This window comes from Bombina bombina, chromosome 4 (genome assembly GCF_027579735.1).
Source record: "Bombina bombina isolate aBomBom1 chromosome 4, aBomBom1.pri, whole genome shotgun sequence".
In the NCBI taxonomy this organism is placed as follows: Eukaryota; Metazoa; Chordata; class Amphibia; order Anura; family Bombinatoridae; genus Bombina; species Bombina bombina.
Genome location: NC_069502.1, coordinates 674,112,365 through 674,131,307, shown reverse-complemented (window position 1 = coordinate 674,131,307; position 18,943 = coordinate 674,112,365). Strand labels below are relative to the sequence as shown.

Here is an 18,943-nt window from a genome sequence, read left to right as displayed (position 1 = left end):
ATAGGAAAGGACAAAGCAGGGAAAAAGGAGGTACAAACTAGAACTATTTCAAAAAAGGTTTTAAAACCTTAACTGCCAACGTACCCTGTAGGTTAGTGGCCATTAACATATCCCATTATGTTACTCCAGAATAGTGCATGCCTGGCTGATGTCGGCAACACCGCGCTCTATCTGCAATTCTCCGGAAGTGAGGCATGCAGTACTAGCAAAGCTTCACCCCTGTTGGCCACGCTGCGCTATTAAACCCCTTAATGACGCTCGCCATACAGGGAACGTCGGTCATTAAGGGGTTAAATAATAGTTGGGAGGGCTCGTGAACTCTCACCACCATGGAAGAAAATACTTAATCAGGTAAGCATAACTTGTTTTCTTTCATAAGGTGATGAGAGCCCACAATAAATTATTTTTGGGAACTAATACCCAAGCAGTGGAGTCCACGAGAAATTTGGGTGAGATAAAAACATTTTGAAAGGCAGGCACCTAATTCTTAGACTGCTGCCTGGAGGACCTTCCTACCAAAAAAAACGCTTCAGACAAAGCAAAACATTAAATAGTTGTAGAATTTAGAAAGAGATGATCATTATGCTGTCTTGCCAATTTGTTCAACAGAAGTATCGTCTTAAATGGCCAGTAAGTGGAAACTGATCTGGAAAATGTGCTATAATGAGAAATTGTAAAAGAATGGTACCTGAACTAAGATTTCATCCAGGTATGGGATAAATACCCTGAGCTCTAGACAACAGGATTCTCAGAACTTTTGCAAAAATTCTTGAAGCTGTAGCCAGATCAAACAGAAAGGCGACAAACTGGAAATGCTTGCCCAAAAAGGCAAACCTGAAATACTGATAAAATTCCTTGAGAATTTAAATTTAAATGTTGGCAACCTACAAGTCTATATTGGACTGGAATTGGCCTTGTTGGAGAATAGAAAGGAAAGTTCTGATTGCTTCAAGATTGAGAAATGGAACTCAGAGAAGCTTGAGCAGAGAATGTAAATCCAAAATGGGCCTGATCATTCCCTCTTTTTTGTTAACTATAAAAAAAAAAAAAGAAGTTTAAATAAAACTACTGGCCTTATCCCGATAGAGGTACTGGAACAAATACTCCCATGAGTTCCAGACCCTGTTCACACTGAAAAAAGGGCCTGATCCCTTTTCTGGATTCTAGGAATGTTGACAGAAGAAACCTTCCTCTGTGAGGCCCTGTTCTGAAGCCTATTCTGTATCCCTTGGAATCAATGTTAAATACCCAGGAATCTTAAACAGGGTGAGCCTGAGCCCTCTGAAAAAAAAAAAAAAAAAAATTAGAGTAATCTGCCACCACCAGAAAAAAGATCGGAATCCGGGCCGTACCTTCATGCCGACTTGTTAGAAGAGGCGGGGTTATTAGACTGCTTAGACTTGTTTCAAGTGGAAAATATTTTCCAAGGGGGATCTGAAAGAGACCACCTTCTGAGAAGAAGAGAAGGCATTATGGCTCCTAGATTGAAGAAAGGAATGAAAAAGATTAGATTCTGTCTTTCCCACCAATCTTATCTTGAGGGTGAAAAGCTCCTTTACCTCCAGATACAGAGAAAATAATCGCATCCAGACTAGGACCAAATAAATTCCTTACTTGAAAAGGAAGTGTCAAAAGTCTGGTCTTAGAAACCATGTCAGTCAAAAAAACTCTTCTAGTCATAATTATAAAAATTGTATCACAGATTAATGCAATGGCAGACCTAAAAATGTCCAGATGATGTTGAAAATCAACATCAATAAAATCAGACAAGCTGACACACCACGAAGTAGAGACTGCTGCCACACTGGCTATTCTAACAGCTGGCAAAAAAAAAACAAGACAATCCACAAGAAGTACCCAGTGCTAAAATATACCCCAGACAGAAACTTAAAATCCTTGCAACTTAGTTCCGCTTAATAGATCCATTGAATCCAGTGCAGCTTCTCAGAGTAATGTATTCAAATCACGTCAATATGATACTGCAAGATGAAAACAGGAGAGAGGTGCAACTTCAAATCAAGTGACATTTATTAAGAGGATATCTTCTTGAGAAAGTTTACTCGGTATGTAAACAAAACAAGTAGAGGTCTAGTCCTCTGTCGTGAGTGGCCTGTGGTGACCTTGGCAGGTTTGTAGGAACCCTCTAGTAGGAGCAGTAGATGTGTGTAGTGGTGGAAGAAAACTGGATATAAAATGTTTCATCAGCTGATCTAGAGGTGTTTGTATGCCTTTTGATACTTTGATCTAGTGAGTAGTAACTTGTAGTGCGCTCACATATTTGTCTTAATAAACTTCACTTTAGTCGAAGCTGCACTTCTCTCAGCTGGTCTGAATAAGAAACCTGCTAGCTGAAAAGCCTCTCTGTGAAAAGACTTTAATTTCCTGACCATGGGGTTCTTGAACAAAGGACTGTCCACTAAGGGAATAGTATAGCGCTGCACTAAGGAGGAAATAGTTTTTACTACTTTGAGGATGGTCTTATAAAGCTTAAAAGTTAGAGGATGGTAGCGGAAGCATCTTCTTAAATTTTGAAGCAGGAATATAAATGAATATGAGGCTTAAACCACTCCTTAAAGTGACATTGTACACTACATTTTTCTTTGCATAAATGTTTTTTAGATGAACCATTTATGTAGCCCATCTGGGAGTGTTTTTGTAACAATGTATAGTTTTGCTTATTTTATTTTTCTTAATAACATTGTGCCGATTTTCAGACTTCTAACCAAGCCCCAAAGTATCAGATATAGACCCACGTCTACAGACTCCTGTTTGTGTAATGGGTCTTTTCATATATAGGGGGAGGGTCTGCACTCTCAGCCTCTTTCACTGGGTGTCCCAGCCTCAACTCATCAACAGTGCTAAACTGGGAGTTTTAAAAATGTTTTATACTGGAATATTAGATCATTATTTGTGCATATTCTTCTTTATAGTAGTGTCTATTACATGCAGTTATATGAAAATTGGTGTATAATTATCGCAGTAATTGCATCAGGTGCTGGAAATACCACTGGAACTTCAGAGCAGGTTTAAAGATAGGATCCAATTGTTTAACTTAGGATCCTGAACTCCTAGAGAACATAAAACTCATTAGCCATCTATGAAAGAGTTCCAACTTGAACATAAAAATTGAAAAATCTGAATCTTGTTCAGGGACAGACCCAAGATCGCTTGAAAAGATTCTTTGATCTTGGATGACTGTCAGTCTTAGATATTTTGCGTTTACTTAGAGAAAGCATAGCCGCCAACATTTCAGAAACAGTAATGCAGACAAAGTCCTTAAATTTTGGAGCAAAATCTGACCAGCTCCCTTTAAAAAAAAAAAGAAAAAGAAAAAAAAGAAGAGGCAATAGCAGTATTAGGTGGGTTGCCATGCATCAGGAGATCCATACAATAATTACAAAGTTGTGTTAGGGGTAAAATATTAACACGTTTGCACAAAACAAATTATATCTGAATTATAACATCAGTGGATCTACCCTCTAAAGCAGGGTTCTTCAAACCACGGGTCGGGACCCATTACTGGGTCGCGACTAGTCTGTGTGTTGTAGGAGTGTGTGTGAGTGTGTGTGTGTATTGTAGGAGTGTGTGTGTGTGTTGTATGAGAGTGTGTATAGTATGTATGAGAGTGTGTGGGGTGTGTGTGCATTGTATGAGAGTGTGTTTGTGTGTGTGCGCATTATTACCTTTTTCAACGCTTTCAAGTTTGACTACAATATTTTAGTCTCTTTTCCAAAAATTGCAGCTATCCTGTTGTATATTACTTAAGAAATTTTCAGATCAAGTATAAAAATAGGGTCGCGAAGGTATGTGGTATCAAGGAACTGGGTCTTGGGAAAAAAGTTTGAAGAACCCTGCTCTAAAGGATCCATATTACAGAAATCTGGACAATTCTGGTATGCTCTATTTTATAAGTGAGATAAAAAGACAGACAGATAAAAACAGATATATATTTATATACCACATATAATTCTATACTGTATAAACTGTAAAATCTGCAAAAATGATATACCTGGAACCTCACTATGACAAAACAGTAAACCAAATTTTAAATAAAAGTTTTAAATAAATGACCCACAAATGTAGATATTTATATAGCATTGTACTCTGGTAAAATTTAGTCTTGTTCTCACAGATGACACCAGAGTTTAACATCAGCGCAGACGTTAGAACAGAGCTGCAGAAAATAATCTGTACAAGCCAGTCTCCTTCACAGCGGAGCACGCTAACAGAGAGGGCGAGAGAAAAGCATGGCAAGAAATATTAACCACTGTGCCGACAAACTGATTCAAGTAGCGTGCTCTGACTAAACTAAGAGTCAGACCAGAACGCGGTAACCCGTTGAGCTCCAAGCTGACAGAGTAACTTGGTAGCACGCCAACACAAATGAACTGCATTGTAAGCAGGAACATGCAAAAAAAGGTGCAACATTGTAAAAAGTGCACCTGTATAGCGTTACAGTGAAGGAAAAAAATATATATGAAAAAAAGGCAAAACCCCAAATTAGATTAAAATTAATTAAGATTAGCTCTTAAAACAATATACATACATTATGCAGACTAAAGTATGTAATGTGGTGTGACGCCCTGACAAAGCCCCAGGAATTTCAGTAAATGGGGGAGAAACTTGCGTAGGTGATTATGGATAAAAGCGATGCAAACTAACTGAACCATACGCTGGAAGTGTGCTGGACCCTTTTTGAAGCCAAGTTGGTAAAGTACTGGTGTCGTCATTTCAAGCACCAAGATATACGTTTGTAAAAGCGACAGTTTCTCCGGAACAATTGTAATATAGACTGTTTGAAGTGGAGTGATAAAGGGATTCTGGGAGGAAAGCTATCCAGTATAATGTGGAATGCACTTATATATATATATATATATATATATATATATATATATATATATATATATATATATATATATATATATATACATATACATACACACACACACACATATATATATATATATATATATATATATATATATATATATATATATATATATATATATAATTTTAATTATATTATGTGCTCTGCTGGTCCACACAGCTCTTTTCTGTCCCGTTGGCGACTGCACACTAGGACTTGTGGGCTACAATAGTATAGAAAAAACTGTTCATTGCAACAGGTTTCTCAGCTCAATACAATGCTGTTTCATCTATCCCTTCTCTACCAAGAAGGAATAATGATCTTGGGCTGTTTTTCAGGGTTTAGGCTAGTCCCCTCAGTTCCAGCAAAGGGTCATCTTAATGATGCAGAATACAAATGATATTTTATACAATTGGGTGCTTCCAACTTTGTGGCAATGGTTCCTTTTCCAGCATGACTGTGCCCCTGTGCACAAAGTCAGATCTATGAAAACATAGATTGAAAGGCTTGGTGTGGAGGAACTTAAGTGGCTTGCACAGAGCCCCGACCTCAACCCCACTGAACACTCTTTCACCAATTAATTATAATACTGATTCTGGTCCAACATCACTGCCTGAGCTCACAAACGCACTTTTGGCTAGATAAGCACATATTCCCACAGACACAAAGCAACATTTTTTTGGAAAGCCTTTCAAGAAGAGTTGCATCTGTAATAGCCTCAAAGGGTGGGGCCAACTTCACTGCCCATGATTTTGGAATGGTATATCCAACAAGCTCAGGTGTGATGTCCAGGAGTGTACATACTTTTGGCTATAGTGTGTGTGTCCTGCACTCACTAGCATATCAGTCACAGACCTGGAATATACTCCAAAATAGCAATTAATATTTAGCAGAAAATTAGGCACTTACCTGGGATTAAAAAGAGAAAACAAAACAAAACTGCTTTATTACTTAAAAAAACAAATTAAATCCTGGGGAGGCAGTGCCTCATATGTATGGAATATTAGAAAGAAAAAACAATTTATGTGTGTTTTTATATATAAAAGTGTTGATGCTGAAATTACTACTCTTAGGATCAAATTTCCCTTTCCTTTGAAACCCAGTGCAATCATCATCTGAAATGCCAAAGTATTCTTTAATGCGTAAGGATCTCTGGAATTTAAACATATCAACGTTTAGGGATAAATCATCAGCATAGATGGTAGGTAGGTACACACACACACACATTATATATATTTATATTTTTGTGTGTGTGTGTGTGTGTGTGTGTGTGTACCATGTTGACTCAATACTTCAACCTATTGTGCATAATACTCCATAATTTCAAGTGGATTCTATGGAAATAATAAAAATTTTACAGACATGGCCAAATTTTCATGCTGGGGACATTCTGGTCACACTAGATGTGACCAGTCTGTACACAATATTTCTTCACAAACAGGGTATGGCAGTGGTCTCCAATCACCTCCTAAAATATCCTTATACTGGCCCTCCAATTGATGCGATTATGCAACTTTTGAATTACTGTTTGAAGTACAAGTACTTCAAGTTTGAGAATGAGTTTTTTCTCCAAATATCATCCATGGCGACAGAGTTAAACTTTTCAGAAGGTACATTGACTACCTGTTTGTGATCTGGGGTGGCACTACAAATGAGCTTCTTCTTTGGTTTAATGAGCTTAATCAAGTTAACCCACAGGTGCAGTTTAAAATAGCATATCATGCTGAACAAATCAACTTCTTGGACCTTAGAGTCTACAAGGGTGAGACCAGCTTTTGCACCACACTCTTCCAAAAAGAGACTGACAAACTCCTTGTTAGAGGTCACAAGTTGCCATCCACCCAGCCTGAAAAGGGCATTACCGAAATCACAATTTAAAAGAGTGGTGCGCAACAATTCGGATGAGACCAACAAACAAGTTCAACTTTTGGCAATGCAGCAAAGGTTTCGCAGTGCCATAAAAAATGGAGATTCTGACCAGTCGGTGGCTAGACATTTTTTGTTCAATAAACATGGGGTCTCTGATTTGAGGTATATAATAATTAATCAATCATATTCCTATTACATCAAGGGGAGGAGATAGGGCCAAGCACTTACTGCATAAAGAGCCCCAGTGGATAATTAATCTGGACACTCTGTACCCGAAGGGACTTAAAGGAACAGTCAAGTCCAAAAAAAACTTTCATGTTTCAAATAGGGCATGCAATTTTAAACAACTTTCCAATTTACTTTTATCACCAATTTTGCTTTGTTCTTTTGTTATTCTTAGTTAAAAGCTAGACCTAGCAAGGCTCATATGATAATTTCTAATCCCTTGAAGGCCGCCTCTAATCACATGCTTTTGTATTTGCTTTTCACAGCAGGGGAGAGCTAGTCCAGGTAATCCCTATAGATAACATTGTGAGCATGCCCGTGAATTGTGGCAGACACTGCACTAATTGGCTAAAATGAAAGTCAAAAGATAATAAATAAAATGTCATGTGATCAGGGGGCTGTCAGAAGAGGTTTAGATACAAGTTAATCACAGAGGTAAAAAGTATATTATTATAACTGTGTTGGTTATGCAAAACTGGGGAATGGGTAATAAAGGGATTATCTATCTTTTAAAACAACAAAAATTCTTGTGTTGACTGTCCCTTTAATGTATTTCTGGATTTCCAGTGATTTTTGTAGTGGGCGTTTGGTGGCTTGTGACTTTAAATGCAGTTCAGTTAGGTTTCCCAAAGATAACTTATGTCATTATCGCTATCTAACATAATTATCATTATGGAGGTCCAAATTTTCAAATATTAGCTTAATTTCTGTCTATTTTGAGCTTTACTAATGTTTTAAGATGAACCAGAACAGTATGTTTTTGATAGTTTTGTATAACTTGTTTGGCCCCAATGCTTAAACAGAATGACGGTTATGCCAGAGCAGTAATTGTAATGTGTAATAAGAATTGTTGCTTATCGTGTAATTAAAGGTCCGTTTTTCAGTCTGTAGTTAAGAATTTGTAGTACAGAGCATTCGTTTAAAACCAGCAATAAGAAATTGTTGGACTGTTGCTAAGCATTTCTGTGTACATGACAACGCATTATACCGGTTGTTTAACTTTTTGCTTTTTTAGTAATTTTGTCCTTGTTTGAGCTCCTTACAGTCCTCGGCACATGCGCAGTTGTGCTGAATGGATGCTCAGGAGCCCGGCAGTGTAATCACGCGGTGGAGATTAACATGTATATATGGGTGAGTTATTTGTTTGTAATGTATTGTTCTGAGGACGGAGGTGACCCTGAAAACTTTTACCACTTGATTGAAGTGTATTTTTACAACAGAGTGTGTGTGTGTGATATTATATATATAGTACTGTCCCACAGGATTACAGATAGACCAAATGTCGACTTCACAACAAATCAGGGAAGTAATCCCCGGGGGAGTAACCATACCTCCACCTACTTGCAAGATTTGCTTCCAAACAGCTTACCTTCACTTCTTTATTCTCGGTATATTACCTATATCCAGGCCGTATAATACCTTTATTATCCTGTGCTTGTGCCGGTACGGTTCTGCCGGTTCACTTGCTATTACCGTAGGTGGGGAACTTGTTTCCTCTGTGGGATTCAAATCAGAGCTACTCCACCATGATAGCGTCTACCTTCACGCTGCAAGTTTACACACTCCAAACATTACGTGTTTTGCCCCTCCCCCTTCAGGGCTGGAATCAAGCCTTCGTCAGATGTATAAATGTTACCACTACAGATAGTGTTAAAGTATCTTCGTTGTTACAATAATTGCATGCTCCTTTGTTTAACTTCTTAAAAGGGACCTCACGCTATTGCACAGAATATCAACTGGTACATTTTTTTATGTGCATGTATTAATTCTATGCACTCCAAGGTGACACCGAATACAGGTAGTTAATCAATATTTACATTTTGTGTAGCATTATAGAACAATGTAACCCTAGTTCTACCAAGCATGCCAGAGGACTGCATCGTACCATAACCTCATACCTTGCTTTACGTCGAACTTATGGGCCGATTACTATATATTAAAAGATTATATACAGTATTTATACATTATTTACAAAAAGCAGCCATATTCTATTTTCTCATTAAGCCCACAAAGAGATGGGTTAAATCTGTACATCCAGCGTGATTCATGATGGAGCAATAATTCTGGGCTTAATGTGTTAAATCCCTAGTGCTTTCAGTTGGGAAAAGTCAGAGTTATGGAGCAGTTAGAAATGTCTAGCCATCGGGCTATCTTTATGACTATCCTTTATACTGTCCCTATGTTCCCTAACTCTGTCTTTCAATTCATGTGTCGTTTTCCTAATATAGAATTTGGGACACAAACAATTTAGGAGATTAATTAGATTTTTAGTGTTACAAGTAATCCTATCATTAACATTTGTAATCCATCTGTAATCCTGTGGGACAGTACTAGCCTCATATCACCAGAGCGTGTCTCTACACTTAAGTGCCCAGTATAATTGAGGTTGAATTGTTGTTTCAGGGATGGTTTCCTGTCTCATTCAGCCAGAGGGTGTCTTTACCCTAAGTGCCTGGAAAGTATTGTGGACTGTTCTATGCCGGCTTAGATACATGCTAGCATGTAGGGAGATATACATGTATTTTTATCTCTGTGTGAAGTGTAATCATCTGCTCTATCTTTGTACTGGTACAAGAGGTTTCTTAGGTGAAGGCATACCCTATGTCTTTTTTATCTTTAAATAAAGCAACTGATTGCTTTGGATCCTAGTGCAGCCGTGTCCTTCTTTGGTTCTAATATCTGGCAAGTACTGGCTGTGTGGTACATGTGACAACAATCTCACGTATTCTTCATATGTCTGGGCTATTGGGTAGAGTGGCAAGACTAAAGCCTTTTCTTAGGAAGAAAAACATCCAAGCCAGGCTACATTTTGCAAAAACAAATCTGAAGACTCCCAAAAGCATGTGGGAAAAGGTGTTCTGGTCTGTGGAAACCAAGGTTGAACTTTTTGGCCATAATTCCAAAAGATATATGTTTGGCACAAAAACAACACTGCACATCACCAAAAGAACACCATACCCACAGTGAAGCATGGTGGTGGCAGCATCATGCTTTGGGGCCGTTTTTCTTCAGCTGGAACTGGGGCCTTAGTTAAGCTAGAGGGAATTATGAACTTTACCAAATACCAGTCAATATTGGCACAAAACCTTCAGGCTTCTGCTAGAAAGCTGAACATGAAGAGGAACTTCATCTTTCAGCATGACAACCACCCAAAGCTTACATCCAAATCAACAAAGGAATCGCTTCACCAGAAGAAGATTAAAGTTTTGGAATGACCCAGCTAGAGCCCAGACCTGAATCCGATTGAAAATCTGTGGGGTGATCTGAAGAGGGCTGTGCACAAGAGATGCCCTCGCAATCTGACAGATTTGGAGTGTTTTTGCAAAGAAGAGTGGGCAAATCTTGCCAAGTCAAAATGTGCCATGCTAATAGACTCATACCCAAAAAGACTGAGTGCTGTAATAAAATCAAAAGGTGCTTCAACAAAGTATTAGTTTACACACTTATGCAACCATATTATTTTATTTTTACATCTCTCTCTCTCCAGCTAGGTCAGGGAGTCTTGTGCTCCACTCCTAACAGCCACAAGGTAAAGGGCCGGGTTGGAAGGGGGTGGCTGGGCCAGTTTTCAAAAAATGTCCAGGGCCGGTTTGATCTCCTATTCCAGCCCTGTAACAATTTTGATAGCAATGTTATACATAGTTGCAAACACTGCTGCCACAGAATGCTACAGACACCATGGCAGCAGAATTTGCTATTGTGCATAGCAGTTGCCCTTCGCTGCCAGAGAGAATTAGTATGAAGTACTAATATTATTATCATCATTTATTTATAAAGCGCCAGCAGATTACGCAGCGCTATACAAGTAATAATAAAACATTACAAGGATGCATTACATACACAAACAAACAAGTACAGTAATGGGGTACATTACAGTTGTAGGTGCAATAATTGAGTTATACAAAAGGAGAGGAGTGCCCTGCCCTTGAGCACAATCAATAGTAATTCACTTTAAAGTGGCCTGCAGGTAGAGAGGCTCTCAAGCTTACAAGGAGAGGGAATGGAGAAAGGAAATATGTCTGATATAAGGCAGAATGAACTAAGAGCGAGTGATGACATGGGGGGGAGGGGGGAGTATGTGGTGACGGAGCAAGTGAGGTTTGGAAAAGTGTAAAATGTGAGTTCAAAGGCTGTGAGTCTGAAGTATTAGTTCCAATACAACAGCTTTTGCTTAACAAATCTTTAGGCAAAAATATTTTTAAAACGTGTAAATGCTGCTATTTTGTATGCACAATAGAAAATTAAGTACAATGTCCCTTTAATCCCAGCTCTTATAAATATACATATTGATGTAAAAATTAAAACTTTCATGACTTATTTAAATTGATTAATTCTCTTGGTAGCCTTTGCTGAAATGCGTACCTAGAGAAGCAATGCACTAATTAAAGCTAGCTGCTGATTGGTGGCTGCACATATATGCCTCCTGTCAATGGCTCACCACATATGTTGAATTAGCTCCCAGCAGTGCATTGCTGTTCCTTCAACAAAGGATGCTAAGAGAATGAAGCAAATTTGATAATAAAAGTAAAGTTGTTTAAAATGAAATGCTCTATCTAAATCTTGAAAGTTTAATTTCAGATTAACATCCCTTTTAATGGTCTAAAGATCCCTGCAAAAACAGGATACAGAATGTGCATAAAACTGTTAATTTTGAGAGAAGATGGTCATGAAGCCAATGCATTAACTACATAAAGGAAAAAAATATATTCAAAGCACAGAGATTTACAAGAAGCCGCAGAGAAAAAAAAAAAAAAAAAACCTTAAAATGGAAAAACATAATTAATGTAAGAACTTACCTGATAAATTCATTTCTTTCATATTGGCAAGAGTCCATGAGCTAGTGACGTATGGGATATACAATCTTGCCAGGAGGGGCAAAGTTTCCCAAACCTCAAAATGCCTATAAATACACCCCTCACCACACCCACAATTCAGTTTAACGAATAGCCAAGTAGTGGGGTGATAAAATAAGGAGTAGAAAAGCATACAAAAAAAAAAAGAGGAACTGGAAATATAATTGTGCTTTTATAAAAAAAATCATAACCACCAGAAAAAGGGTGGGTCTCATGGACTCTTGCCAATATGAAATAAATAAATTTATCAGGTAAGTTCTTACATAAATTATGTTTTCTTTTATGTAATTGGCAAGAGTCCATGAGCTAGTGGCGTATGGGATAGAAATACCCAAGATGTGGAAGTCCACAGAAGAGTCACTAGAAAGGGAGGGATAAAATAAAAACAGCCATTTTCCGCTGAAAAAATAAGTTTTTCTCATAAATTGAAAGAAAGAAAAAAACTTAAAACATTAGCAGAAGAATCAAACTGAAACAGCTGCCTGAAGAACTTTTCTACCAAAGACTGCTTCAGAAGAAGCAAATACATCAAAACGGTAACATTTAGTAAATGTATGCAAAGAAGACCAAGTTGCTATTTTGCAAATCTGATCAACTGAAGCTTCATTCTTAAAAGCCCAAGAAGTGGAGACTGATCTAGTAGAATGAGCTGTAATTCTCTGAAGCGGACACAGTCCCACCTCCAAATAAGCCTTGTGAATCAAAAGCTTCAACCAAGATGCCAAAGAAATGGCAGAAGCTTTCTGACCTTTCCTAGAACTAGAGAAGACAACAAATAGACTAGAAGTCTTCCTGAAATCTTTAGTAGCTTCAACATAATATTTCAAAGCTCTTACAACATCCAAAGAATGCAAAAGATCTTTCAAGAGCATTCTTGGGATTAGGACACAAGGAAGGAACAACAATTTCTCTACTAATGTTGTTAGAATTCACAACCTTAGGAAGAAATTTAAACAAAGTCCGCAAAACAGCCTTATCCTGATGGAAAATCAGAAAAGGAGACTCACAAGAGAGAGCAGACAATTCGGAAACTCTTCTAGCTGAAGAGATAGCCAAAAGAAACAACACTTTCCAAGAAAGTAGTTTAATATCCAAAGCATGCATAGGCTCAAAAGGAGGAGTCTGCAAAGTCTTCAAAACCAAATTAAGACTCCAAGGAGGAGAGATTGATTTAATAACAGGCTTGATACGACCCAAAGCCTGAACAAAACAGTGAATATCAAGAAGCTTAGAAATCTTTCTGTGAAATAAAACAGAAAGAGCAGAGATTTGTCCCTTCAAAGTACTTGCAGACAAATCTTTATCCAAACCATCCTGAAAAAACTGTAAAATTCTAGGAATTCTAAAAGAATGCCAGGAGAATTTATGAGAAGAACACCAGGAAATATAGGTCTTCCAAACTCGATAATAAATCTTCCTTGAAACAGACTTACGAGCCTGTAGCATAGTATTAATCACTGAGTCAGAGAAACCTCTATGACTAAGCACTAAGCGTTCAATCTCCATACCTTCAAATTTAACGATTTGAGATCCTGATGGAAAAAAACGGCCTTTGAGATAGAAGGTCTGTACTTAAAGGAAGTGGCCAAGGCTAGCAACTGGACATCCGGACAAGATCCGCATACCAAAACCTGTGAGGCCATGCTGGTGCTATCAGAAACACATACGATTGTTCCATAATGATCTTGGAGATCACTCTTGGAAGAAGAACTAGAGGCGGGAAAATATAAGTAGGTTGGTAAAACCAAGGAACTGCTAAAGCATCCACCATCTCCGCCCGAGGATCCCTGGACCTGGACAGGTACTTTGGAAGTTTCTTATTTAGATGAGAAGCCATCAGATCTATTTCTGGAAGACCCCACATCTGTACAATCTGACAAAATACATCTGGATGGAGAGACCACTCGCCCGGATGTAAGGTCTGATGGCTGAGATAATCGCTTCCCAATTGTCTACACCTGGTATATGCCCCACAGAAATTAGACAAGAGCTGGATTCTGCCCAAGAAAGTATCAGAGATATTTCTTTCATAGCTAGGGAACTGCGAGTTCCACCCTGATGATTGACATATGCCACAGTTGTGATATTTTCTGTCTGAAAACAAATGAATGGTTCTCTCTTTAACAGAGACCAAACCTGAAGAGCCCTAAAAATAGCACGGAGTTCTTAAATATTGATAGGTAATCTCGCCTCTTGAGGTTTCCAAACCCCTTGTGATATCAGATCGCCAGACAGCTCCCCAACCTGAAAGACTTGCATCTGTTGTGATCACAGTCCAGGTAGGACGAACAAGAGAAGCCCCCTGAATTAAACGAAGATGGTCTAACCACCAAGTCAGAGAGAGTTGAATGTTGGGATTTAAATATATCAATTGTGATATCTGAGTATAATCCCTGCACCACTGATTCAGCTGTAGAGGTCTCATGTGAAAACGAGCAAAGGGGATCCTGGGATCTTTAATATCCCAAACACTTCAGAAAAGCCTGAGCCTTCACTGGATTTGCTGGAACGTGAGAGAGAAAGAATCTTCTCACAGGAGGTCGTACTCCTATTCGATACCCTTGAGAGACAATATTCTGAATCCACTGATTTTGAACAGAATCTGCTCAAATGTCTTGGAATAATTTCAATCTGCCCCCCACCAGCTGAACTGGATCTAGGGCTGCACCTTCATGCAGTCTTGGGGGCTGGCTTTGGTTTCTTAAAAGGTTGGATTTATTCCAACTTGAAGAAAGTTTCAATTGGAACCAGAGTCTTTAGGGGAAGGATTGGTTTTCTGTTCCTTGTTCTGTCGAAATGAACGAAAACTATTAGAAGCTTTAGATTTACCCTTAGATCTTTTATCCTGAGGCAAAAAAAAAGTCCCTTTCCCCCAGTGATAGTTGAAATAATTGAATCCAACTGAGAACCAAATAAATTGTTACCTTGGAAAGAAAGAGATAGTAATCTAGACTTAGATACGTCAGCATTCCTAGATTTGAGCCATAAAGCTCTTCTAGCTAAAATAGCTAAAGACATAGATTTAACATCAATTTTGATTATATCAAAAATAGCATCACAGATAAAATGATTAGCATGTTGAAGCAAATGAACAATGCTAGACAAATCAGGGTCTGTTTCCTGTTGCACTAAGCTATCCAACCAAAAGGTTGATGCAGCCGCAACATCAGCCATAGCAATGGCAGGCCTGAGAAGATAGCCAGAATATAAATAAGCTTTCCTTAGATAAGATTCAAGTTTTCTATCTAAAGAATCTTTAAAAGAAGTACTGTCTTCCATAGGAATAGTAGTACGTTTGGCAAGAGTAGAAATAGCCCCATCAACTTTGGGGATTTTTTTCCCAAAACTCGAATCTAGCCGCTGGCAAAGGGTACAACGTTTTAAACCTAGAAGAAGGAATGAAAGAAGTACCAGGCTTAACCCATTCCTTAGCAATCACATCAGAAATAGCATCAGGAACTGGAAAAACCTCAGGAGTAACCACAAAAGTAAAAGACCTTTTACGTTTATTAGAAGGCGGAATAGCAGACAAAGCCTTCTGTATCGCATCAGCAATATAATTTTTCATATTAACAGGGCTATCATGTACATTAGATGTTGAAGGAACAACAGAAACTGTACTAGTACTGATGGAAAACGTTTTCTGCGTGCAAAATCTTATGACAACTGTTACATACTACAGATGGAGATATAATCTCAGCTATTTTACAACAAATACACTTAGCTTTTGGTAGAACTGTGATCATGCAGCAGGGTTGCAACAGTGTCTTCTGAGACAGGATCAGATTGAGACATCTTGCAAAATGTAAAAAAAAAAAAAACATTAAAGAAAAATTTACAATTTCCTTATATGGCAGTTTCAGGAATGGGAAAAAATGCAAACAGCATAGCCCTCTGAGCATATAGAAAGCAAGAGGCATATAGGAAGTGAGGTGAAAAAATAAACTAAATTTTTTGGCGCCAACAAAATCCGGAAATGACGCAACTTGCATCATCACAGACACAACCTTGTGCAAGGACTAAGACGCCGGAAATGACGAACTTGCGTCAAAGACATACCTTTGCGCCAAAAAAATTATTGCGCCAAAAATGATGCAATAAACAGCATTTTGCGCCCTCGCGAACCTAATTTTGTCCGCGAAATTAAAAAGGAAAAAAGTTAATTTGAAAAAAAGGACTATACCCCAGGTAAGACAAATAACTTCCTAAACATGCTTCCCAAACTGAAACGGACAGTCTGCAAAAGGAAATATACATAGACCTGACTCATGGCAAATATAAGTAAAATACATATATTTAAAACTATATATTAATACATAAAGGCGCCAAACCATAGCTGAGAGTGTCTTAAATAAGAAAAACATACTTACCGAAAGACACCCATCCACATAAATCAGATGGCCAAACAAGTACTGAAAAAGTATCAGCAGAGGTAATGGTATATAAGAGTATATCGTCGATCTGAAAAGGGAGGTAGGAGATGAATCCCTACAACCGACAACAGAAAACCTTTGAAAAGATTTCCTGCGAGGAAAACTATAAAATCAATAGGCGACACTCCCTTCACATCCTTCTGACAAACACTGTACTCTGAGAGGAACTGGGCTTCAAAATGCTTAGAAGCGCTTATCATAGAAGAAATAAAATGTTGTGTTAACCTTTTTTCAAAGTGATAGCGCCCCTATTTACACTGTTTTGCGTTAACCTTTTTTTCCCCCAATTACTTCACCACCTCCATAGGAGGCAAAGTTTGTAAAAACTGAATTGTGGGTGTGGTGAGGGGTGTATTTATAGGCATTTTGAGGTTGGGGAAACTTTGCCCCTCCTGGTAGGATTGTATATCCAATACGTCACTAGCTCATGGACTCTTGCCAATTTCAAGAAAAAACAGTGCTGGTAAATGTTAAAAACAGAACACAAATAGCGCTTAAGGAATGAAAACTATTAACTTAGACATTGCATCCTTAGAGAAAACAGTATCCTTCCCCTAAAAACTGCAAAACACTTAAAAATGCAGACGAGTGCCTGCATTTATCTAAACATTTTTATTTTCCTTAAGACTGTGATAATGCTAAGAAAAATGTGTAGAACCTTACAAATCAAAAACTAAGGTTGATTTAGTGGGGGGGGGAAACGTTATGTAAATAGAATACAGAGCAGCAAGGCCAAGAGTCATGCAGTAAGTCAGCAAATAAGAGCAAGATCATGCATAAAAAATGTAATGTCACAAATCTATTCACAATGACAACACAAGTGGTGCAATGCAAAAATAAACTGAAGTGCTTGGGTAACATTCATTATGATTCAATGTACTATGTTTGTGGGAACAATAATATTAGCAATATCATGATCACTGGTGGTAAAAGGGAATACAATCATTATGCCTAGAAATAAACAAGAAGGGTGGCCAAGTACCGTACTTACCATTATTTCCATAGAAGGGACAGACTTAAGGCAAGAAAAAAAGGAGAGACTCGTGATTAGAAAAAAACATTGTTACAGTGCAACGTATAAAATAAGAAGATAAACACAAGCTCTTCCTTATTGAAAAGATGTCAATTCTGTGCATAAATGGCATTTATGATATCTGTGTTGCTCAGGTAGAAGCATAACTCACTGCTAAACACTGGGGGAGGGAGGAACTATTAAACAAATGAAAAAGGAAAACCTATAAGGAAGTTATAAGGAAGTTATATGTAGCTAGGTTATATGCTTGAAGGGCATAGTTCAGTGTATAATACTGCAGCAGCTTATCTTTAGATTGCTGGCAATTATACAAAAAGGTACTGTGAAAACATTTTAGGCAGATATGAAAAAAATGCTGTAAAGTAAGAATGCTTTAAAAATTAGAAATATTTTTTAACAATTAAAGTTCAAAGTGAGCAAACAGAAGGCAGATCTAAAACAAATCAATATTTGTTGTAACTACCCTTTTACTTTCAAAGAGCATCAATTCTTCTACCTACACTTGCGCAAAGTCAAGATTTTGTAGACATATAGTCAGGTGCATGATTAAACAATTATACCAAACAGATGCTAATGATCATCATCATCACTTTAATATGAAGGCTAAAACATGATCATTAACCGAAACAGCTGCGTAGGAGAAATAAAAAACTGGATAAGGAACAGCAAAACTCTATTAAAAAGGTGAGGTTGCTGAAGACAGATCATTGTCAAAAGTCATACACCACGGCAAGACTAAGCACAGCAACAAGACACTAGGTAGTTATACTGCATCAGCAAAGTCTCTCCCAGGCAGACATTTCAAGGCAGACAGGGGTTTCCAGTTGAGGACCATAGATGCAGTGGTTGGTCAAGGAAAAGTTAGTGTAGCAGCTTACAGACACGTTTACTTTCCTTCACAAATCGCAAGATGTCCAGCAGTGCCATCAGCTCAAAATTGGCAGAAACCAGTGTGACCCCGTCTACTGTCCGTAGTAGTCTGGTAAGAATTATTCTTCATGGAACTTGTGGCCAAAAAGCCATAGCTCCTATGTGGAAACAACTTAACTATGCACGAGAAAACAGGTGCACAAAAATGGGAGCAGGTGCTCTAAATTGCTGAGCCAAAATTTGAAATATTTGGCTGTAGCAGAAGGCAGTTTGCGGATGGGCTGGAGAGCTGTACAAGAATGACTGTCTGCAGGCAACAGTGAAGCATTGTGGAGGTTCTTTACAAGCTTGGGTTTGTATTTCTGGAAATGAAGTTGGGGATTTGGTTAGAATAAATTATCTCTTCAATGCTGAGAAGTACAGGCAAATACTTATCCATCATGCAATGCCATCAGGTAAGCATCTGATTGTGTTGCTGCAGAATACATGTGGGACCAAAGTCATTAAGAACTATCTTCAGCGTAAAGAACAAGGAGTCCTAGAAGTGATGGTATGGCCGACAAACAAAGCCCTGATCTCAACATCATCAAGTCTGTCTGAGATTACATGAAGAGAAAGAAGCAACTAAGGCTTTCTAAATCCACAGAGGAACTGTGGTTAGTTCTCCAACATGACTGCAACAACCTACCGGCCAAATTCCTTAAATAACTATGTGTAAATGTACCTGGAAGAATTGATGCTGTTTAGAATTCAAAGGGGGGTCACATCAAATCTTAAATTTGATTGAGAGTTT

General features: G+C 38.1%; 1 protein-coding gene across 4 annotated transcripts in view; it reads right to left on the bottom strand.

Annotated features, from left to right (window-relative positions):
* GOPC (golgi associated PDZ and coiled-coil motif containing) overlaps positions 1–18,943 on the bottom strand; it is an 84,998-nt gene that overhangs the window by 47,249 nt on the left and 18,806 nt on the right. For 2 of the 4 annotated variants that reach the window (XM_053710796.1, XM_053710797.1), the window contains exon 3: positions 17,239–17,262. The exons of the other annotated variants lie outside the window; for them this stretch is intronic. In XM_053710796.1, the coding sequence (XP_053566771.1) occupies positions 17,239–17,262 (24 nt within the window). The remainder of the gene's footprint in view (positions 1–17,238; positions 17,263–18,943) is intronic. 4 annotated transcript variants of the gene reach the window in all.